Source organism: Eretmochelys imbricata, chromosome 6 (genome assembly GCF_965152235.1).
Source record: "Eretmochelys imbricata isolate rEreImb1 chromosome 6, rEreImb1.hap1, whole genome shotgun sequence".
Lineage (NCBI taxonomy): Eukaryota > Metazoa > Chordata > Testudines > Cheloniidae > Eretmochelys > Eretmochelys imbricata.
Genome location: NC_135577.1, coordinates 103,317,027 through 103,339,453, shown reverse-complemented (window position 1 = coordinate 103,339,453; position 22,427 = coordinate 103,317,027). Strand labels below are relative to the sequence as shown.

The 22,427-nt window shown below is 44.8% G+C and overlaps 1 protein-coding gene across 1 annotated transcript in view; it reads right to left on the bottom strand.

Moving 5' to 3' along the window:
• RIN3 (Ras and Rab interactor 3) overlaps positions 1-22,427 on the bottom strand; it is a 108,048-nt gene that overhangs the window by 48,944 nt on the left and 36,677 nt on the right. The window contains exon 3 of the mRNA XM_077820407.1: positions 19,924-20,038. Within this exon, the coding sequence (XP_077676533.1) occupies positions 19,924-20,038 (115 nt within the window). The remainder of the gene's footprint in view (positions 1-19,923; positions 20,039-22,427) is intronic.

Below are 22,427 nucleotides of genomic sequence, written 5' to 3'. Positions count from 1 at the left end.
AGTTGGCAAACCTAGCGTGTCAGTATATTTCCCCCTCTTGTATGTACCTTTCTCTATGTATTTTACAGTGGGAGAGATTTGTTTTTAATGATAAAAGAAAGTATAAAATTTTGTTGCAAAGATTCTTTAAGGCTTCCTCCATCATAGAAATATATACTAGAGTGTTTTGCAGTAATAGTGCAAAATACTTACATTATTGTAGAGGTTTTGGCCATTACCATGTAACAATACAAACGATAATGGCCAAAACCTCTGTATCAACTATATATATTTATATCCATCTTGGGCTACCAGTAAATGCTCTGGCCACTGCATAGGTGCTAGAACTAGGGGTGCCAGGGTGCAGCTGCACCCCTGGCTTGAAGTGGTTTCTATCATACACAGGGTTTACAGGGGGTTTATGGTTCTCAGCACCCCCACTATACATAGATTAATGCTACAATCTTACAAATACTGTGTGTGAGTGAGAGAGAGATGGAATTTTAACATACTACACAGGACCCATAGCATATAGTGATAATTTAAAATAGATTATTATATTATAGGATGTCAATGCACCCCAGATTATTGAATTTTAGAGGTTTAATAGTGAGCTTTTGATTCAGATAATTCAGTACAATTTGGTACATAACACATTGAATACAGTTCAGACAGGACAGCATAATCAATTTTAGAACAGTCTTAGATGGCAATCTTTTGTTTGATTGTCTGCTTCAGAATTTCCTTCCATAATAGCAAAGCGGCACATTGAGCACCAATGTATTTATAACAGCCCAGCAGTAGAGAAATATTGCCACATTTACCATAGCATCACCTACTAAAAGTATTTAGAATGAATCTTCCTTTTCCTTTCTACTATGAATAGCAGTATATTACAGTGCATGCAGGATTATGCAGATTTGGAATGCCTTGGCTAATATTGAATAGAAGGTAAAATTTCCATTTGGGAATTCTCTAATTTCAAGTGACATTCTAACTAGTTGCTCCCTGCCTGTCCTTGCATGTTGTTATTCTGCAAGATAATGGAACACCTACACAGTATGTCATTTTTTAATTAAACTACTTGGGCTTCATTCTCCTTTTATGTGCACTAGTGTAAATCAAGAATAATTCCACTAAAAGTAATGGGTGGAATCCTGGGCCCTTTGAAATCAATGGGAGTTTTGCTATTGGTTTCAATAGGGGCCAGGATTTCACTCAATGGGGTTAGATTGGTGTTAAACCTGTGTAAGCGAGATCAGATTCAGGTGTCTTCACCCTACGTGGAGGTTCATGGTTACCAGGATTGCAATAGGTACCATGGGTGCAATGGTTCAATGTACTGAATGCATTTGTAACTATCATTTCTCTTAGAGATGTCCAAATTGAAACACAGACCTCAAAATCCATTTTCCACTCCCTGAATTTCTGGGGGGATATTCTTAAGTTTTAGGATACAGCGAAAATCATTCAAAAAACCCCAAGCTGTATGATTAACATATTTAATCTGAAATTCTGCCACGGCTCACCTATATAGATTCATCTTGAGGGAGCTATGGAAAAGAAACAGGCTAGGGGTGAAATCCCTACCCTATTGAAGTCAATGGGACTTTAGCCATTGACTTCAGTTGCGGCCTGGATTTCACCCTGGATCTTCAGCTGCGGACAAGATACAGTCAGGGCTTGTCTCCACAGGGAGTCAGTTTATGGTATTGGGTGTAACTCTACAGCGCACTAGCCTGCCATGCACTAACAAGCTACGTGGACCCTGCTGTCATCCACTAAAAGTTCCCTAGTGCTTTCTGACGTACTCCCATTTCAAACTGTAGTACATCAAAGTGCACTGCTTTGTGTGCATGCTAGCAGGGTCCACACAGCCAGGTACTATGTAGTGAGGCGGCTGTTGTACTTTCACACCCTGATTTGCTGTGGAGAGAAGCCCTTAGTACAGCAGACGTGGAGACACTTCTGATCTTGGAGCTGGTCACAGTCTGGTCTGGTCCCTGGCATAATCTAAAAGAGCATCAGGGTTACTCTAAATTATATCCTCTCCAAGGGCCATTCTGGCAGTCAGGGAATCGCTGGGTTTATGGACACCTTTCTCCCTGGGAGGGGGTGGCACAGAGCCATTACACTAATTACACCATGCAAGGATTACCAGAGAACCCTTAGGGAGCTGGTTAAATCCAGCCCAGCTGTTTGTTCAGTATTAGCTGAGTCTTCACTAGGAGGGTGAGTCAGTATTGCTATATTGCTATAGCTATACCAGCAAATCCCATCCAGTGTGGACAAGGCTGTAGACATTTAAAATGACCTAACCAGTGTCTGTTGGTACAAGAAGGGAGCCCACTGTTTAAACTTTGACCCTTAGTTCTTATGCTGTATAGTTAACACAGAATAAAAATGTATGGGATTTGCAGTTTCTGATTTTTTTTTAAATGTACTAAACACCAGTTTTTCTCTCTCATTTTGTGAACAATGTAGTTCTCTGGTTCTAACACACAGCATAATGAAACACTTTACAGAGAGAATCAATCGTAAGCTAAATAGAAAAGGGAAATTTTCAGTGAGATTTTGAAGGAAGCAATTTGATATATTGAAGGGAGGGTTCAAGAACTGGAATGAAGCCAATCAAGTGAAAAGCCAAACTTTCCAACTGTATATAGGAGGTTAGAATCTGCTTTGAAAGGGTAGAGGAGTCAATCAAAAGAGTGATGTTTCTAGCTTAAAGGGCCACCCTCCCAGCATACTGCCTCACAGCATGAAGGAAATTCTTGACGTTAAGGTACTGGAATGGGAATCAGAAATTCTATTCCCAGCTCAGTCACCGACTTCTTGGGCAAATCACTTAAATTCTATGTGCCTCAGTTTCCTCATTTTACTCCATGCAATGTAAGTACCTAGTGTAGACTTGTGTGAGTCTTAATTCATTAATATTTGTTAAGCTCTTTGAAATCATCAAAGCAAGCACTGTACAAATGCAAAGTATTATATATAATATGTTCCAATTCAGTCACTAAGACAAGGGCACAGATGAGGGGTGCTGATTAAAAGTAGCAGTGTTAGAAACACTGAATCCTTTGGGTTATGTTTAAGGCAGTTTGCAGATCAGTGTAAGGCAGCATTACCCTAGAACTACATGTCTTGCCTCCATCTATAATGATTAAACAGAGATTTTGCATCACTTTTCCTGCAAATGAAAATCAAGCAAAAAAAGCCAGAGTGGGGATTAAAGAACAGAGCAGTGTGGCCATCTTTCCAGCAGGTGTTTCCCACAATCCTATTGGTTTAAAGCCTAGTGTAAAAATGAGGAAAATCTTTTTTTAAATTCTTCATGGAGAAATCCAGTTGACAGAAAAGAAAAATAGCCACTGATAAGCAATAGTATGTTTACATTGAAGCCACATAGAAAGCAAGTTTGTCACCTCAGAAAAAATGTATGCATAAGGGTTTCAGGTTTAAAATGGGAAGCACATTAAAGAGACGTTAAACACAGTTCAAGTATAAATGGTGAGATTTTATGCTCCCCATGCATTTTCATACTATACTGAACCTGAAGGAGAGCCTCTGAGAGACTACAACTTCCTGCTATCATTTTTAACAATATCCCACTCAGCTGTTTGTTGCCTAAGCTTCCATTCTATGCACACAGCTCAGCTGAATCTTCTGAATGGGAACCCCTTAAAATTACCAGAATTTCCAGCGTTGGGAATGTGGGAATAGCAGAGAACCTACGCCCACCACAACCAGTCTGACGAAAGGTGGAAATCAGTCTGTGGTACCGAACTACACATCAACTGAAAAGTGACCTGCTTCCAGGATCGCTCAAACATGGCTTATGGGATAGAAAATAATACTTTCCACTTATAACACACCTTACATGTGAGGCCCTCAAAGTTTGACAACACTAACTTAGCCTGACAACAGCCCTGGAGCTAGTAAGCGTTATTATTACAGATGGAGAAAATGAGGCAAAGACGTTCAGTGGCTTGCCCACACCGATCCCATAGCAGAATTAGGGACAGTCTCTCAGGTTTTGTTGACACTGACAGCAGCATATAGGGTATGTGTAGCTACACATCACAGTAAGAAGCAGGCTGGGTCCACACTATGGTGTGTTGTTATATGTGGCAGTAAAAGACTCCAGCAGGGGGAAGGTAGGGGGGAAAAGGCTCCGGCAGTTCCCTGCAGAGGGGAAAGGCTGCTGCAGTGGGGAGCTGCTGGAGCCTTTCCCTGCTGTCCTCCCTGCCAGAGCCTTTTCTCCGCTGCTGGAGACCTTCCCTGCTAAAAAGAGCTGGGGGAAGCACTGGTTAGGCATGTACACACCCAAAGGTTCTGGCCTGTCTTTACTCTCCTAAGCAGTGCCCAGCATCTCCACTGCTACGGCTACAGCGTACGTGCTCTCTACACCACTATAAGTGTTCACATAGCCTCAATCACCTACTCTGTCCACTGACCACACTCCCTCCCTTTAGACAATTGAGCTCTTCGTCCCAGGCAGCAGTGTACGGGTAGCTCACTTGTTCATGATAACGAGGAGCACTTTTAGCAACACAGGAATGGCCAAATCAGACCTGCGTTCCAATTAATCCAATCTCTTGTCTCTGACAACGGCCAGTACCAGTAATTCAGAGCACGGTGCAGGAAACTCCTTAATGGGATAAGCTTATCATTGGGGAATTTATACCTCCAGTTAAGCAGTTGGCATCTGCTTATAATCTGACATATGAGGATAAATATCCCTTGTAAATTTCTATCCTGACAGTGAAAATGTAGGTGTTATTATTCATATGAATGGCTATTCCTTTTTTTGAATCTTGCTGAGCTTTTGGCTTTTCCATGATCCAGCTATCAGGCTTTCTGCTACCTCCACTCACTGCCCCCTGCCTCTCTCTGTGTGTCTGATCCCTTCCACCCAGATGCCACTTCCTTTTCCAGTTCACTAAGTATGTCTACACTACGAAATTAGGTTGAATTTATAGAAGTCGGTTTTGTAGAAAACGTTTTTATACAGTCGATTGTGTGTGTCCCCACACAAATGCTCTAAGTGCATGTAGTCGGCGGAGTGAAAAAAAAGGGAAGGAGGAGGATCCTGGGAACTACAGGCCAGTCAGCCTCACCTCAGTCCCCAGAAAAATCATGGAGCAGGTCCTCAAGGAATCAATCCTGAAGCACTTAGAGGAGAGAAAAGTGATCAGGAACAGTCAGCATGGATTCACCAAGGGAAGGTCATGCCTGACTAATCTAATCGCCTTCTATGAGGAGATTACTGGTTCTGTGGATGAAGGGAAAGCAGTGGATGTATTGTTTCTTGACTTTAGCAAAGCTTTTGACACTGTCTCCCACAGTATTCTTGTCAGCAATTTAAAGAAGTATGGGCTGGATGAATGTACTATACGGTGGGTAGAAAGTTGGCTAGATTGTCGGGCTCAACGGGTAGTGATCAATGGCTCCATGTCTAGATGGTAGCCGGTATCAAGTGGAGTGCCCCAAGGGTCGGTCCTGGGGCCGGTTTTGTTCAATATCTTCATAAATGATCTGGAGGATGGTGTGGATTGCACTCTCAGCAAATTTGCAGATGATACTAAACTAGGAGGAGTGGTAGATACGGTGGCAGGTAGGGATAGAATACAGAGGGACCTAGACAAATTGGAGGATTGGGCCAAAAGAAATCGGATGAGGTTCAACAAGGATAAGTGCAGGGTCCTGCACTTAGGACGGAAGAATCCAATGCACTGCTACAGACTGGGGACCGAATGGCTAGGCAGCAGTTCTGCGGAAAAGGACCTAGGGTTGACAGTGGACGAGAAGCTGGATATGAGTCAACAGTGTGCCATTGTTGCCAAGAAGGCCAATGGCATTTTGGGATGTATAAGTAGGGGCATAGCCAGCAGATGGAGGGACGTGATCGTTCCCCTCTATTCGACATTGGTGAGGCCTCATCTGGAGTACTGTGTCCAGTTTTGGGCCCCACACTACAAGAAGGATGTGGAAAAATTGGAGAGAGTCCAGCGAAGGGCAACTAAAATGATTAGGGGTCTGGAACACATGACTTATGAGGAGAGGCTGAGGGAACTGGGATTGTTTAGTTTGCAGAAGAGAAGAATGAGGGGGGATTTGATAGCTGCTTTCAACTACCTGAGAGGTGGTTCCAGAGAGGATGGTTCTAGACTATTCTCAGTGGTAGAAGAGGACAGGACAAGGAGTAATGGTCTCAAGTTGCAGTGGGGGAGGTTTAGGTTGGATATTAGGAAAAACTTTTTCACTAGGAGGGTGGTGAAACACTGGAATGTGTTACCTAGGGAGGTGGTAGAATCTCCTTCCTTAGAAGTTTTTAAGGTCAGGCTTGACAAAGCCCTGGCTGGGATGATTTAATTGGGGATTAGTCCTGCTTTGAGCAGGGGGTTGGACTAGATGACCTCCTGAGGTCCCTTCCAACCCTGATATTCTATGATTCCCCACCCTCACACATTTTCACTGGGTTGGGGAAAGGGTGCGGAAGTAGGTGAGGGCTCCGGCTGGGGATGCGAGTTCTTGTGTGGGGCCGGGGATGAGGGGTGCAGGGTGCAGAAGGTGGTTCTGGGCTGGGGCCGAGGGGTTCGGAGTATGGGATGGGGCTTTGGGCTGGAGCAGAGGGTTCAGGTGTGGGAGGGATGAGGGCTCTGGCTGGGGGTGCGGGCTCCGGGGTGTCGCCAGAAATGAGGGTTTTGGAGTATGGGAGGAGGCTCTGGGCTGGGGCAGGATGTTGGTGTGCGGGGGGAGGGTGTGTGTGTGTGAGGGCTCCAGCTGGGGTTGTGGGCTCTGGGATGGGGCTGGGGATGAGGGGGTTGGGGTGTAGGAGTGGGTGCAGGGTTCAGGATCTGGGAGGGAGTTTGGGTGTGGGACGGGGCTCAGGGCTGGGACAAAGGGTTGGGGTGTGGGAGGGGGTGAGGACTCCAGCTAGGGGTACTTCCAGCTAGGTAGACTCTGGGGTGGGGCCAGGGATGAGAGGTTTGGGGTGCAGGAGGGGATGTGAGCTCTGGTCAGTGCTTACCTTAGGCGGCTCCCGGAAGTGGCCAGCATGTCCCTGGGGCCCCTAGGCAGAGGGGCCCAGCAGCTCTGCACAATGTCTGCACCTGCAGACCCCACCCCTATTGGCCCTGGTTCCTGGCCAATGGGAGCTGTGAGCCAGTACTCAGGGCACGCGGAACCTCCCTGGCTGCCCCTGCACTTAGGGGCTGCAGGGACGTGCCAGCTGCTTCCGGGAGCCGTATGGAGCCCGAGAGCCTGTCTTAGCCCCCCTGCACCACCGACCAGACTTTTAACAGTCCAGTCAGCAGTACTGTCCAGAGCCACCAGGGTCCCCTTTTGATTGGGCATTCTTCTGGTTGAAAACTGGGCACCTGGCAACCCTAACCTGAGGGTTTGGGACTTTTTTTTTTTTTTTTTTTTAAATGGAAGCTGAGATTTCATGTAATTTATTGATTCCATCAGCTGGAGCTTTAAGAAAAAGACACAACAAGACTCATGATAAAATTGCAAGAGCTGGCAATACTTCTAGACAAATATTCACATTACAAAGATCATTAGCACAAGTTGCCACTCAGTGATTAAATTAGTACTGTGTGAAACAGGACTACAATAATGTACTCTAGGGAACTTTTAGTGCATGTTTGCAGGGCTCACACTGGCCAGTTATTGTGCAACACCCTAGTGCACACTAGAATTTACGCCCCTCTGGTGCAGACTAATACACTATGTGGACAAGCTCTAGGGAGTGAATGGGCCCTGGAGACTGAAGTATCCCCTCACTCTTACCAGGGGCCTGTCTTTTTCGGAGTGTCAGGAGGTCAGTCTCCAGGGCTGTTATAGATGCCAGAACAACACTTAGGGTTGCCAGCTTTCTAATCGCACAAATCTAAACATCCCTGCCACACCCGTGTCCCGCCCCTTCCCTGAGGTCCCACCCCATCCCATCTCTTCTCTGAGGCCCTGCCCCTGCTCGCTCCATCCCCCTTCCCTCTGTCACTCGCTCTCCCCCACCCACCCTCACTCACTTTCACTGGGGCAGGGGGTTGGGGTGCAGGGGGTGTGAGGGTTCCAGCTGGGGGTGTGGGGTTTGGCATGCAGAAAGAGGCTCCAGGCTGGGACAGGGGGTTGAGGTGGGGGTGGCGGGGTGCAGGCTCCAGGAGGGAGTTTGGATGTGGGAGGGGACTCCAGGCTGGGGCAGGGAGTTGGGGTGCAGGAGACAGTTTGGGATGCGGGCTCCCGACGGCGCTTACCACAACTCCCAGGAAGTGTCTGCAAGGTCCCTACAGTCCCTAAGCTCATGGGTGGCCAGGGAGGCTCTACACACTGCCCTCACGCCCACAGGCACTGCCCCCACAGCTCCCATTGGTCGCAATTCCCAGCCAGTGGGAGCAGTGGAGCTGGACCTTGGTGCGGGGGCAGCACGCGGAGCCTCCCTGGCTGCCCATGTGTCTAGGAGCTGCAGGGACCTGGTGGCTGCTTCCGAGAGCTGCACGGAGCCAGGGCAGGTAGGGAGCCTGCCTTAGCCCCAGGCCCCTGCTACTCTGCTGACCGGATTTTAATGGCTTGCTCAGCGGTGCCAACTGGAGCCACCAGGGTCCCTTTTCAAACAGGCATTCCAGTCACAAACCGGACGCCTGGCAACCCTAACACCACTATATGCACTAGACAAAAATGTAAACAAGTAAATGAGAGGGATCTGCCATTGATTACCATGGTGACATTTAGTTTTTCTACTGCTGCAAACAAAGCACAGCAGACAATTCCACTAGAAGTGGCTTGTGGAAATTTGAGCCACTGCAGAACATCTAACAACAATGTACATATTATTTATTTCAATTCATATTAGTCTGCTCTCTCTTCCCCTGCTCAGTGCCCACTCTGAACCCTGGCACACCCCGTGCAAGGTCAGGGGAAAGGGAGACTCAGCGTCTGAGGCAGTTAACCCCATTTCCATGTGGATGGGATGTGGCAGTATGCACAGGGCCTTCACCTCTTTCTGATTAGGGGATATGATCAGGGCTGTTGTTTTTATTTATATCTGAGCTTACGGGCAATATACAGAGTGCCCCCTCAGGAGTGTCTATCCCACCCGATTGCATGTCTTTGTGTAAAATATGCAGTCTTTTTTAAAAATTGCTAGCTGTTGGCCAAAGTTACTTACACACTACAGAGCAGTGGTTCTCAACCATAGTATGTGTATCCTGGAGGTATGCAGAGGTCTTCCAGGGGGCACATCAACTCATCTAGATATTTGCTTAATTTTACAACAGGCTACATAAAAAGCACTAGCGAAGTCCATACAAACTAAAATTTCATACAGAGACTGACTCGTTTATACTGCTCTATATACTATACACGGAAATGTAAGTGTAATATTTATATTCCAGTTGATTTATTTTATAAGTGTATGGTAAAAATGAGAAAGTAAGCAATTTTCAGTAATAGTGCGCTGTGACACTTTTGTATTGTTATGTCTGATTTTGTGAGCAAGTAGGTTTTAAGTGAGGTGTAACCTGGGGGTACACGAGACAAATCAGACTCCTGAAAGGGGTACAGTCTGAGAGCCACTGCTACAGAGAGCCTCACAGTACACTCACAGCCACCACTAATGCATCTTAAACTTTCCTCATATCACTCAGTTCAAATGACAGGAGTCCATAATCACAGTGTTTTCTTTTCACTGGTGCTTGGAAAGGAGGAGAGGGGTTGGGCAGGAGTCAGGAAATAGCTGAAACAACATGGAAGTCGGGTTTAAGTTAGCTGGCTGTGATGCATTAGAAAGCATATCCGCTTGAAATAGTGCAGCTAAGGAAATCAGTTGCAGAAGTTCAGCTGTTGGAGCAACTTCCTTGCTCCACGGTTCTTTGTCTCTTCCCTTTGCCTAACTAATTCCCACCCTTCTGAACTTCCTCTTATTCCAGGAGCTCCTTCAGCTACGTGAATTGTTGTTTTGACTCATCGGTGCTGCTTGCTTTCACAGCTGCTTCTAGTAGTAATACCCATCTGCTTGTGGGAACAAGTACATGAGCCTAAACTAGAGATGGGTCCAGAGTGGAGTGCTCCAAAGTGATCTCTGAAATTCCATCCTTCCTCCTCAACTTCTGGAGAAGTTGGAATCTGGATCTAGCTCTTAACTTCATGAATTGGGCCTCTCTCTATGATAGGCCAAATAAGGTGATCAGTGCAGGATATAAACTCTGATTGGTCCAACCAGGACCAGTGCTTTGATACTGGATTGCTTTGCCAACATCTTCTCTGCTATTATCTCTGCAAGTTTTGGGAGAATATTCAGAGATTGCTCCTAAATTTCTTCCGAGGGCAGTAATTTTCAGCACCTTTCCTATCAAGGTGCATTATGTACCCTTTTTGGCTTTGCCTCGGAACTGTTTTCTGTGCACTGAAGTACAATTGCTGTCTATAAGCCAACGTACTAGCATAACCTACTATATGGATACACACAGCATACTATAAGCCAAGGTATCATGCACTATAACCTACTTCATTGTGTCTCATTACAAATAATACCAAGTTTGGATAATCTGGAACATCTTATTTCCATTTATAATATCAAAGTTGTTTGCTTTTGTTAAGTTTAAGGATTTCAATTATGCTCAAATTCAACCCAGGTGTAACCTCACTGAAGTCAGTGGAGTTACATCAGGCATTATTTCGGCTTAAACCTCAGAATTTTTCTGACCAGAGCAGTAATTAAAAAAAAAAAAAAGAGCCCTGATTGCTGAAGTCCCAACTCAGTCTTACATTAAGTTAGTGGGCCAAATATACCTTTAGAGTAAACTCACTGATGTCAGTAGCTGTGCCATTAGGAAAAAGTTTGTAACTATAAGGATAGTTACAAACTTTTTCCTAATATTTGACCTAAATCTCCCTTGCTGTAGATTAAGCCCATTACTTCTTGTCCTACCCTCAGTGGACATAGAGAACAATTGATCCCCATCCTCTTTATAACAGCCCAACCACCACGTTACACGAACTTTGGAAGGAGGGTGGTTCGGTTTTATTCATTAGTGTGACTCCAGGGGGTTGCTTAGGTGAGTAAGTATTACATAATGAGGACCACAGTTGTCGTTCAGACCACATTCAACAGGCTATCTGCATTATGTGTCTGGAGTTCTTCAGTGTGATTTTATGAGCTGAATACACATTTTAGGCTGGGTTATCTTTCCACTGGGCCCTACCTCTCTGTCTGGGGTTTCTCTTTTAAAGGGGCATCCTGGGTCAGTCATTAGCTGCTGGAGCTCTGCCCATGAGCAAAGTTGGGGGCAGGAGAGGAAATACTTGGGGAACAGAACCTGATCAGAGGTACAGGGACTCTGTGCAGAAGATCTTTACCTCCAGGTGATCACTTGCCAGGATTTGTGGGTTGGCCCTGTGGTCTGTTCCAGAGAGGGGCAAACCCTGCATCCCAACAGAATGACAGGGGACAAACCTCCATCAAGAAAATTAAAACAACCTAGTGTAGATTCCCTACCCTGTACCCCCTCTCCCAAGGGTTTTATTGCAGTAGGGAGTGAGAGGGCCCAATATTGTTTGTAAAAGCACTGTCCTCCTAAAGGTACTCGGGACACTGTAGAGAACATCCTCATCAGAGCAACGTGAAATACACATTATAGCAATAGTACAGAAAATAAACAACCAGGGAGGATCCAAATAAAAATAATGGAAGATTTAGGTGCATCTGTCTGAGTGGAGGAGAAGGTGTTAAAGAAAACACCTTAGGAAAAGAAAGATTTCACATCTGAGGAGGAAGCTGCTGATCTAGATTTCAAGGGGAGAGTGATATTCACAGCCTAAGGGTCACCACCACAAAGGCTCCAGCACCTGTCACTCTAAGCACCCGAGGGCAAGGTCCCTAGAGTGGATGGTGCAAGAGTGTAGATACCTTTGAAGACAAGACTCAGCAAGGAGTTCTCATTATATCCAAGACCAACTCAGTTAAAGCCTTTAGAAAAAGATCAACAGCATCTATTTAAAGTCAGTCTCAAGAATTCATGGCCAAACCTGCAACCCTCACTCCCATGAGTAGTCCTGAAGTCAGTGGGACTAACTACAGGAGTCAGGGTTGCAGAATGAGGCCTAGGAACCTAGACTAATAAACCAAAACCCATGCTGAAGCCCTGATGCTCATAGTACTTTAAAAAGAAAAGGAGTACTTGTGGCACCTTAGAGACTAACCAATTTATTTGAGCTCTAAGGTGCCACAAGTACCCCTTTTCTTTTTGCAAATACAGACTAACACGGCTGTTACTCTGAAACCTGTCATAGTACTTTAACTTACCATATTTAGCTGTCTCATACTCTAAAAACCCCCTCAACACTGGTTTATTTGCCAGGTTAATTCTCTAATGATTTTATCAAAAATTATCTGTTCTTCCTTATTTTGTACATGAGGTGAATTACTTCTCTTATTTACCCCTTGCTCTGCGCATTTGGAAAGGACTCACATCCTCTCTTTTGTCAAGAGGAAGGGAAAACACAATTGTTATATGGTACACATTAAAAATACACATGTATTTGCAGAACTACAGAAAGAAACTAAGTTTGAATCAGACATTTTATGAAATTGGATTTTAGGAATGAAAATATTGACTAATTCATATAATTTCTCAGTATAAAGCAGGAAATGTAACATATATGGTGCTCGAGGAATGCTCTATGAAAGACATCTCCCTCTCTCAGTTTTAGAATCATACAGATTTATAGATGCTAATAAAGGGCCATAGATGGCATTCAAGAATATGCTCTGAAACTCTAATTCTACTCAAGACTGAGGAATGGGAAGATCCTGGGAGCGTTGTTGGTACACAGTTATCCAAATATCTCTTTCATTATGACTGTAGATCCAGAGAGCAGCTAGGAGTAACCATGATTAACACAAGAATTTGTGGGGGGGCGGGGGACTGCTGAAAGGGTAAAGGAGGCTAAACGAGTCCTCAATTTAGGATGCTCAGAAAAACTAGAAAGGGACTTTTCAAAGTCAAAGGATGAGTGATGTTCTTGGAAACCCCCTGTGACGCTGGCAGACCAGGTGCCAGTTCTTGCCAAGGCAGAAGGTGTCAGCTTAGCACTGACAAATTCATAGCTGGAAACTAGACCAGCTCACCTGTACATTCATATTGTTCAAGACAGGTGTTAGACTTAGAAGAATGCGTTTAGTGTTTATACTCTACTGAATGCTGGTAAGATCTGCATGCATTAATTTCACTTGTAATGTCTGTATCACATGCTAAAAGGTGATTTGTAAGTATTGCTTTATAATTGTAAAAATACCTGCTCTGAACCTGTGAACCCAGACAGGAGGAATGGTCCACTGCCCATCAAGGAGGGCTATCAAAACTAAATGGGCCATTGTGGAACATCACAATACAAAGACTTGGTTAACGGCCCTCTCACACCCATGAAGGTGCTACTTGCAAGAAAGTCCATCCATCAGCTTGAATGCTGGAGCAAGGGACAAACAGGGGCACAAGAAAATTTTCCTCTCTTCTTGCTGTTTGGATGCTCACAGGGCTGGAGCTAAGAAACTGAAGAAGAGATCCCCTGGGTCAACCTGGGTTAGCCCTAAAAGACATTCAGAGCTGACAGATTACTACAATGCTATCATCTTTTAAAAGTATATATATATTGTCCTCTTTAACCTGTAAAAAGAAAAGGAGTACTTGTGGCACCATAGAGACTAACAAATTTATTTGAGCATAAGCTTTCTTGAGCTACAGCTCACTTCATCGGATGCATTCAGTGGAAAATACAGTGGGGAGATTTATATACACAGAGAAAATGAAACAATGGGTGTTACCACACACAGTGTAGCGAAAGTGATCAGGTAAGGTGAGCTATTACCAGCAGGAGAGTGGGGGGCGGGGGAGGGGGGAACCTTTTGTAGTGATAATCAAGATGGGCCATTTCCAGCAGTTGACAAGAACTTCTGAGGAACAGCAGGGGGGGAGGGGGGCAAGGAATAAACATGGGGAAATAGTTTTACTTTGTGTAATGACCCATCCACTCCCAGTCTTTTTGCGGATACAGTAAAGGATGTTGATCAGGTGGTTCCGCAGTTTCTTTGAGAATGTGTGGCACAAGCTGTCAGCATAGTCTTTTTGCGGATACAGACTAACACAGCTGCTCCTCTGAAACCTGTCATGATGCAAGGCACTGCATTTAGCCGTATGGAGTGGAAATCTATCAACTGCATGAAAAAACTCCTACAGATACAGACAGACATCATCTTCCTTTCCAAATGCAAACAGATGGACATCATACCAAAAGGACTGAAGGTAACAAATCCATTACAATCTACATACCACACAGACTATACTGACAGCTTGTGCCACGCTCTCAAAGAAACTGCGGAATCACCTGATCAACATCCTCTACAGCAAACAGGGAAAGATTAAGAATGAGCTCTCAAAACTGGATACTCTCATAAAAAACCAACCTTCCACACAAACTTTCTCCTGGCTGGACTTTACAAAAACTAGACAAGCCATTTACAACACACACTTTGCTTCTCTACAAAAGAAACAGGACACTAAACTACTACATGCCACAAGGGGCCACAACAGTGGTTCCCTTAACCCACCCAGCAATATTGTTAATCTATCCAACTATACTCTTAGCCCAGCAGAAGAGTCTGTTCTATCTCGGGGCCTCTCCTTCTGCCCCTCCAGCCCCATGAACATGATACAGTTCTGTGGTGACCTAGAATCCTATTTTTGACATCTCCGACTCAAGGAATATTTCCAACACACCTCTGAACAACATACTAACCCACAGAGACCTTCCTACCAAGACTACAAAAAGAAGGATTCTGGGTGGACTCCTGAAGGTCGAAACAACAGACTGGACTTCTACACAGAGTGCTTCTGCACTCTAAAGCAAACGTGCATGGGCTGAAATTGTGGAAAAGCAGTATCACTTGCCCATAACCTCAGCCGTGCAGAACACAATGCCATCCACAGCCTCAGAAACAACTCTGACACCATAATCAAAAAGGCTGACAAAGGAGGTGCTGTCGTCATCATGAATAGGTCGGAATATGAACAAGAGGCTGCTAGGTAGCTCTCCAACACCACTTTCTACAAGCCATTACCCTCTGATCCCACTGTGGGTTACCAAAAGAAACTACAGCATTTGCTCAAGAAACTCCCTGAAAAAGCATAAGAACAAATTCGCACAGACACACCCCAGAACCCCGACCAGGGGCATTCTATCTGCTACCCAAGATCCATAAAGCTGGAAATCCTGGACACCCCATCATCTCAGGCATTGGCACCCTGACAGCAGGATTGTCTGGCTATGTAGACTCCCTCCTCAGGCCCTATGCTACCAGCACTCCCAGCTATCTTCGAGACACCACTGACTTCCTGAGGAAACTACAGTCCATCGGTGATCTTCCTGAAAATACCACCTTAGCCACTATGGATGTAGATGCCCTCTACTCCAACATTCCACACAAAGATGGACTACAAGCCGTCAGGAACACTGTCCCCGATAATGTCACGGCAAAGCTGGTGGCTGAACTTTGTGACTTTGTCCTCACCCATAACTATTTCACATTTGGGGACAATGTATACCTTCAAATCAGTGGCACTGCTATGGGTACCCGCATGGCCCCACAGTATGCCAACATTTTTATGGCTGACTTAGAACAATGCTTCCTCAGCTCTCGTCCCCTAATGCCCCTACTCTACTTGTGCTACATTGATGACATCTTCATCATCTGGACCCATGGAAAAGAAACCCTTGAGGAATTCCACCAGGATTTCAACAATTTCCATCCCACCATCAACCTCAGCCTGGACCAGTCCACACAAGAGATCCACTTCCTGGACACTACGATGATAATAAGCGATGGTCACATAAACACCAACCTATACCGGAAACCTACTGACCGCTATGCCTACCTACATGCCTCCAGCTTCCATCCAGGACACACCACACGATCCATTGTCTCCAGCCAAGCTCTATGATAAACCACATTTGCTCCAACCCCTCAGACAGAGACAAACACCTACAAGATCTCTATCAAACGTTCTTACAACTACAATACCCACCTGCTGAAGTGAAGAAACAGATTGACAGAGCCAGAAGAGTACCCAGAAGTTACCTACTACAGGACAGGCCCAACAAAGAAAATAACAGAACGCCACTAGCCGTCACCTTCAGCCCCCAACTAAAACCTCTCCAATGCATCATCAAGGATCTACAACCTATCCTGAAGGACAACCCATCACTCTCACAGATCTTGGGAGACAGGCCAGTCCTTGCTTACAGATGGCCCCCCAACCTGAAGCAAATACTCACCAGCAACCACACACCACACAACAGAACCACTAACCCAGGAACCTATCCTTGCAACAAAGCCCGTTGCCAACTGTGTCCACATATCTATTCAGGGGACATCATAGGGCCTAATCACATCAGCCACACTGTCAGAGGCTCATTCACCTGCACACCTGCTAAAGAGTTTGCTTTAGTCTGTTGCTGTCAAACTTGCTAAGTATGAAGAATTGACAAGGTATCTGGGACACATCACTGACAGAACTCAGGGCTAAAAATAATGTGAAGAACCATGAGAGGAATCTGAATTCTGCATGACTATGTGGTGCCATTTCTCATACTCCTGAAAGGGAACTAAGTTTTAATTCTACCGCTCCATGAATTGTGCCACTTCTATAAATATGATGTGTATTTATTAATTTTTTGCTGTAAATGACAGGAAGCTTATTTCTGTATGCACCCCAGACTATACATGTGTAATACATGAATTATAAACTGGGAGGTAATAATTTGGAGAAATGCTACACTAAATTCTTCATTTTGTTGGTGTTCCTGGGGCCAAATCCTCAGCTGGAGTAAATCAATATAACCAATGGAGTGACAGAGAATTATGCCAGCTGAGAATGGGGCCCATAGTTCTATTGATAGTTCACTAAGATAGCAAATTTTAAAAAATAGCTAAGGCATTATATTGTGATTTTAAATAAGAGTATTTCATTTTACCTTTATTCACAGAAGCGAGAGATTTTATAGTGCAGAGTACAAGCTAAATAAGTGCAGCATCTGGATCTGATGTTGTGATAATGCCAGTGTTCAAGAATGCAACTTGCTAACAGCTCCAAAGAATAACTGCTAGTATAAAAAAACAATAGCTCCCCAAGCAAAATCTAAATGATACATGAACTTACAATAGAGAACAGATCTTTTTTCTTCAGATCCTGCAGTTATCCCTTAAAGTTCCCATATTATTTTCTTTATGAATAATGCATAGATGTTGCTATAGATAGTTTAACAATTCTTAACTTGTTCAAGGTGATTTAACACCCTCTGTGCTGTGATATACCATTATGCACACACATATTCAAGACTGGAAGACAGACATTATCAAAACCGAGTTACTGGGTTCAATACAGGACTAACAATGAAATTCTCTGGCCTGTGATATACAGGAAATCAGACTAGATGATCTAAAGGTCCCTTCTGGCCTTAAACTCTATGATTCCATTAATCTAGGAATATTCCTGTGCCCTCGCTGTTTGATAATCCAGACAGTCAAACAAATATATGATAAAAAATGTGAGGGAAAAGAAACAGCTCGTAATGCTGGGTTATAAATTAATATTAAGCTTTTCAGGATGAATCGAAGAGTAAAATGTAATCCCCATTCCAGCTGGTTATGTAGCGGAGTTGGATATACTGTTGTAACCCCCCTGCCAATAGCATCAGCAGCGGCAAAGGCCAGGTCTTTATTTTACAGACCTCCCCAAACCCACCCCTCCTGTAACCTGGGAGCCTATAACCAATCTGGGCACCTTTGCAAAGCTGTACCCATGGCATGAGCACAGAGGTTTAAACAAACGAACTGTATGGTAGGGGTGGGGAGGAAGGCCAGGTTGAATGGGGACAAATATTTACAATTTACCGCCACCATTTACCTCAGGGGGCATAAGTCCCAGTCCCAAGCAATTGGACCCTGACTGGCTGATGCAGTTTGTTCCATCTCCCAGCCTCCCACTCACAGTTCATAGGTCCCCAACTTCCTCACTCACTGTTTGTGGTTCTAAGAGGCCAGGAAAATCAGGCTCCCTGTTTCATAGACTGCTCTGGGGCTCTGCCACCTGTCCTGCTATATTGATGTCTGCAGCTAGGACTGAGGGGCCACGCCAGAGTCACTAGGTTGACAGACTATTGCTCTGAATTCCTCTGCTCCCAGCGTAGTGCATGCTGCTGCTCTGTCTGCTGCTCCCCCATTAGAAGCTGTGGCCTGTGGCGAGCCCAACTACTGCTTTGCTCTGCCTGAGGCTCAGGTGATCTAACTGCTGCTGGGCTCTCACTTCTGCTTGCCATTGGCTAGAAAACTGGAACTTCTGGTGAGCTTGGCTTTAAAAAGGCAACTAAAGCTCTTAGCTCAGATTTTCAAATACAAGGGGATCGATGGTCTTAAAAACTCATCCAAGTCCCTACCGCCCAGAGAGAAATTCCTAGCAACTAGCCAGCAATGCACCATTTCTCTCTCCTTGCCCTCTGGTTCTGTCCAGGGCCTCTTACCCAATCTCAACAAACATCAGTTTTCATCAGGGTGACCCCATGCCCAGCCATTGTCCAGGCTTTGCCTGGTGAGTTCCCAACAGGATAATCTCAAAAATATGCGCCCCAAGAACAAAACTTTGTCAAATTATACCCCAGTGTCCCCAAACTACCCACAGTTAATATGTAAATGAGGTACTGCCTCACTCAGTTGGCTCCCCTAGCTCTCCAGTAGATGCCATCAGAGAGCTCACTCAGTTAGCTCCATTCTCATGTAGGCTTGAGGCCACAGGGCTTACACTGTGGAACCGAATGTGTGAACGTTCATCATTTTAATAAAAAAATCTGAACTTTCTTTCATGGACCCTTCTTCTCTGAATAGCTTATCAAAGAAATTATTTGCAAACATCTTTTGGAAAGCAAAAATGTCTTGTAATACAGGTGTGAATTTCAGTGCTTAATTTATAAAGAGGAAAGTGCCATGGCACACAAAATGGCATCCTTCACACAATGTGACCTCGCATTCACTGTACGTGTGAGGTCACACTGCATGGAGGATGACATTTTGTTCTACAAATTGGCATCCTCTGCATAGTGTGACTTTGCACACACCGTACACGCAAGATCATGCCTTGCACCACTGACAGAAGAGGTGCACAGGCTGTGGCCCAGCATGAAAAGAGGTGCCAGGGCTGAGCCAAGGCACAAATTAAGCTTTGGTGGCTTTGTGCTCACCCAAAAGTCCGTACCAGACATGTGCCTTTTGGAGTTTCTTTGATTTCCCCTTTCTTGCTTATAAAAGGTTCAGTCATCCAATCAGGGAACAGAAACAACACTATGCTCTTTTGGGGACCAATCGTGTACTGTGAATATTGAAGAGCTATAGACACAGTCAAAACAAACAATTCAGGAACAACCAATAGGTAAAAATATTTGTACAAAGTGTTTGAATAAGAAATGAATAAAGAATAAATTAGCAAAAATCAAAGTCTGTTGGCAGCTAATTCAAGAGCAGAAATAAAGACTAAATTAATCAAATAGATTGAGATTGATTCTCTATTGCCTTCCACATTCTGTCACTACTCACACTTGTGTAAATGCTTCCATTCTCATTTGCCTGAATAAAATGCTACTCTTCTAACATGATAGCATTTTACACTACCCTGTGCGCAGGTACAAATGATGACAAAAGGTACAGATCAGTGGAGAATTGGGCCAGTTGGTCACAATGAATCTGAACAAATTTTCCTGGAGGAGTCAAGATCTACCATTCCTCCAACTATGGCAGGATCTTTTTCATTGCAAGCACATTTGTGTACATACCTTGCAGTCAAGAGTCAAGCCCATCTGATGGTCAGAGCAAGAGATAGAAGTCTTGAGAAAACTTACGTGACTTTTCTTCTTTAATGTTGTACTCCTGCACATCAGAAGCCGCATTCTGGGCTGGGAAGTGGACCAAGAGTACCATGTTGTTCATGTTACCATCTCTCCTAACTAGGAATATCTAAAGCAGAGGAAAAGAAGTAGGAGCTTGTGAACTTAACGTTAAATATCTGAGAATGAGACTCTTTCCAGTAACCAGAGAAAGGTCTTTTTCAATTCACGTCTAACACATTTCATTCTAGTTTCACTCCAGTATGTCAAATCTTCCATGACAAAGATAACTACTGCTAAGGGATATTTTCTCTGGGTGAAATTCAGTCCTGCAGTAGGGACTAGCAGAATCCCAATGCACCACTGATATCCTACTTAACCTGAAGATAAAGCTGCACAACTTCACACAATTTGCTAAATGACAACCCCTGATGCAACTGCCCTAAGCGATGGTGAATTTGCCCCAGTACATCCTCACTCGAGTTTCTAGCATGAGAATAGAATAGGGGCCCCCTAGACATTTATAGAAAAAAGGATTAAAATAGCCATAAGTTGATTTTATAGCAAATGACAAACTTTTGGTCCTGAGTGGCTCAAAGCAGTGGGCATGTTGGACTAGCACAGGAGCAAGTTTAATCAAGAAGAGAAAGGGCTTTCTGGCTGAGTCAGTACCTTCTTTGTGCAGCGTAAGCACTGTGTGCATTCCTCAGTTTGTTTCTAATCCGACTTCAATGTCAAATATGTATTTAACTTGTACAGTAACTCCTCGCTTAATATTGTAGTTATGTTCCTGAAAAATGCGACTTTAAGCGAAACGATGTTAAGCGAATCCAATTTCCCCATAAGAATTAATGTAAATAGAGGGGGTTAGGTACTAGGGACATTTTTCTCACCAGACAAAACACACTCACACTCTCGAGAGAAAGAGGAAAAAAAAAGTTTTAAACAAACAATTTAATACTGGTACACAGTGATGATGATTGTGAAGCTTGGTTGAGGTGGTAGAGTCAGAGAGTGGAATATTTCCCAGGAAATGCCTTAGTGCTGAATGATGAACTAGCACTCAGCTGAGGCCTCAAGGGTTAACACATTGTTGTTAATGTAGCCTCACACTCTACAAGGCAACATAAACGGAGGGAGGGGAGGCAGCATGGCAGACAGAGACAGAGACACACCCTGTGTGTGAGAGAGAGAGAGAGAGAGATGCACATTGCCCCTTTAAGTACGCTGACGTCACTCTAAGTACATTGCCTTTTTAAGTAGATCAACAAGTTGAGACAGCAGCTGCTGCTAGCAAGCTGTCTCTGTCCTGAGCCCTATCATGTCCCCTGTCCCCACCCCCCGCTCTATAGGGATGGGGTAAGCGGAGGGCAGGAGCAGGGGGGAAGGGGGACACCGTGACATCAGCACCCCTCTCCCCCACCCCAAACAGCAAGCAGGAGGCTCCCGGGAGCAGCTCCAACGCAGAGAGCAGGAGCAGCACATGGCAGTGGCAGGAGGGACAGCTGAAGTGCCGGCAATTGATAGCCTGGGGCGGATGCCGCACAGGGAACTCAGGGGAGCTGATGGGGGGCTGCCGGTCCACCTAGTTCCAAGCCCCCATCAGCTAGCTGCAACAGGCTGCTCTTCCTGCAAGCAGTGGACAAAGCAGGTGGCTGCCAAACAACGTTATACGGGAGCATTGCACAACTGTAAACGAGCATGTTCCCTAATTGATCAGTAACGTAGCAACGAAATAACGTTAACCGGGATGACTTTAAGTGAGGAGTTACTGTAGCTTGAAATCCTATGAGCAAAGACTCTTTGAAATCACTTTTATAAATATCTTGACTCTGTCTTACCTAAAGCTGCTTTAAGGAAGAGGTGATGACAAAGACTTAGCTAGTTCTGGGACCACGGTATTAACATTCTAGAGGAGAAGTGTGATTCTAGAAAACGATTAAATAATTGCAGTGAACTGAAACTACACCAGGAAAGCTTTGATTTCTCGGGAAGAGGAACTGAGAGGAGTTTGTCTAGAAGCCAAGTCACAATGCACTGCACTGCCACAGGGGGAACTGATGTAGGTTCTGAGCTCGGCAGGTTAGGAGCATTGCTAATGCACAAACTCTCAGGGGTCCTAGGGTTGGGAGCATCTCATGTCACATTCAAGCAACCACTCTGGCCACAGCCTAAAGCAGTTTTGCTAAGACAGTGAGTGAGTGTCCTTGGGCGTATCTTGTGTGGCTCTCCATTCAGTTCAATACAACAGAGAGCCTGGTAAGGTCTTCTGCTCTCTGATGTGAAATTCAGTCCTTCAGCACTTCATATTTGAAGTGGATCAGACTCAAAGGGCAGCTTGACCCCATGCCATGGTGATGAGCAGGATATAAATGATTAGCTAGGTGGACAGGCAGGTGTTAGAGATGGTTGTGAGCACCTTGCACCTTCCCATGTACAGGGAGGGAGGTAAATCATTTAATCTCTTTGTGCCTCAGCTCCCCCAGCTGATAACTCTAACCTACTTCACTGGGCTGTTG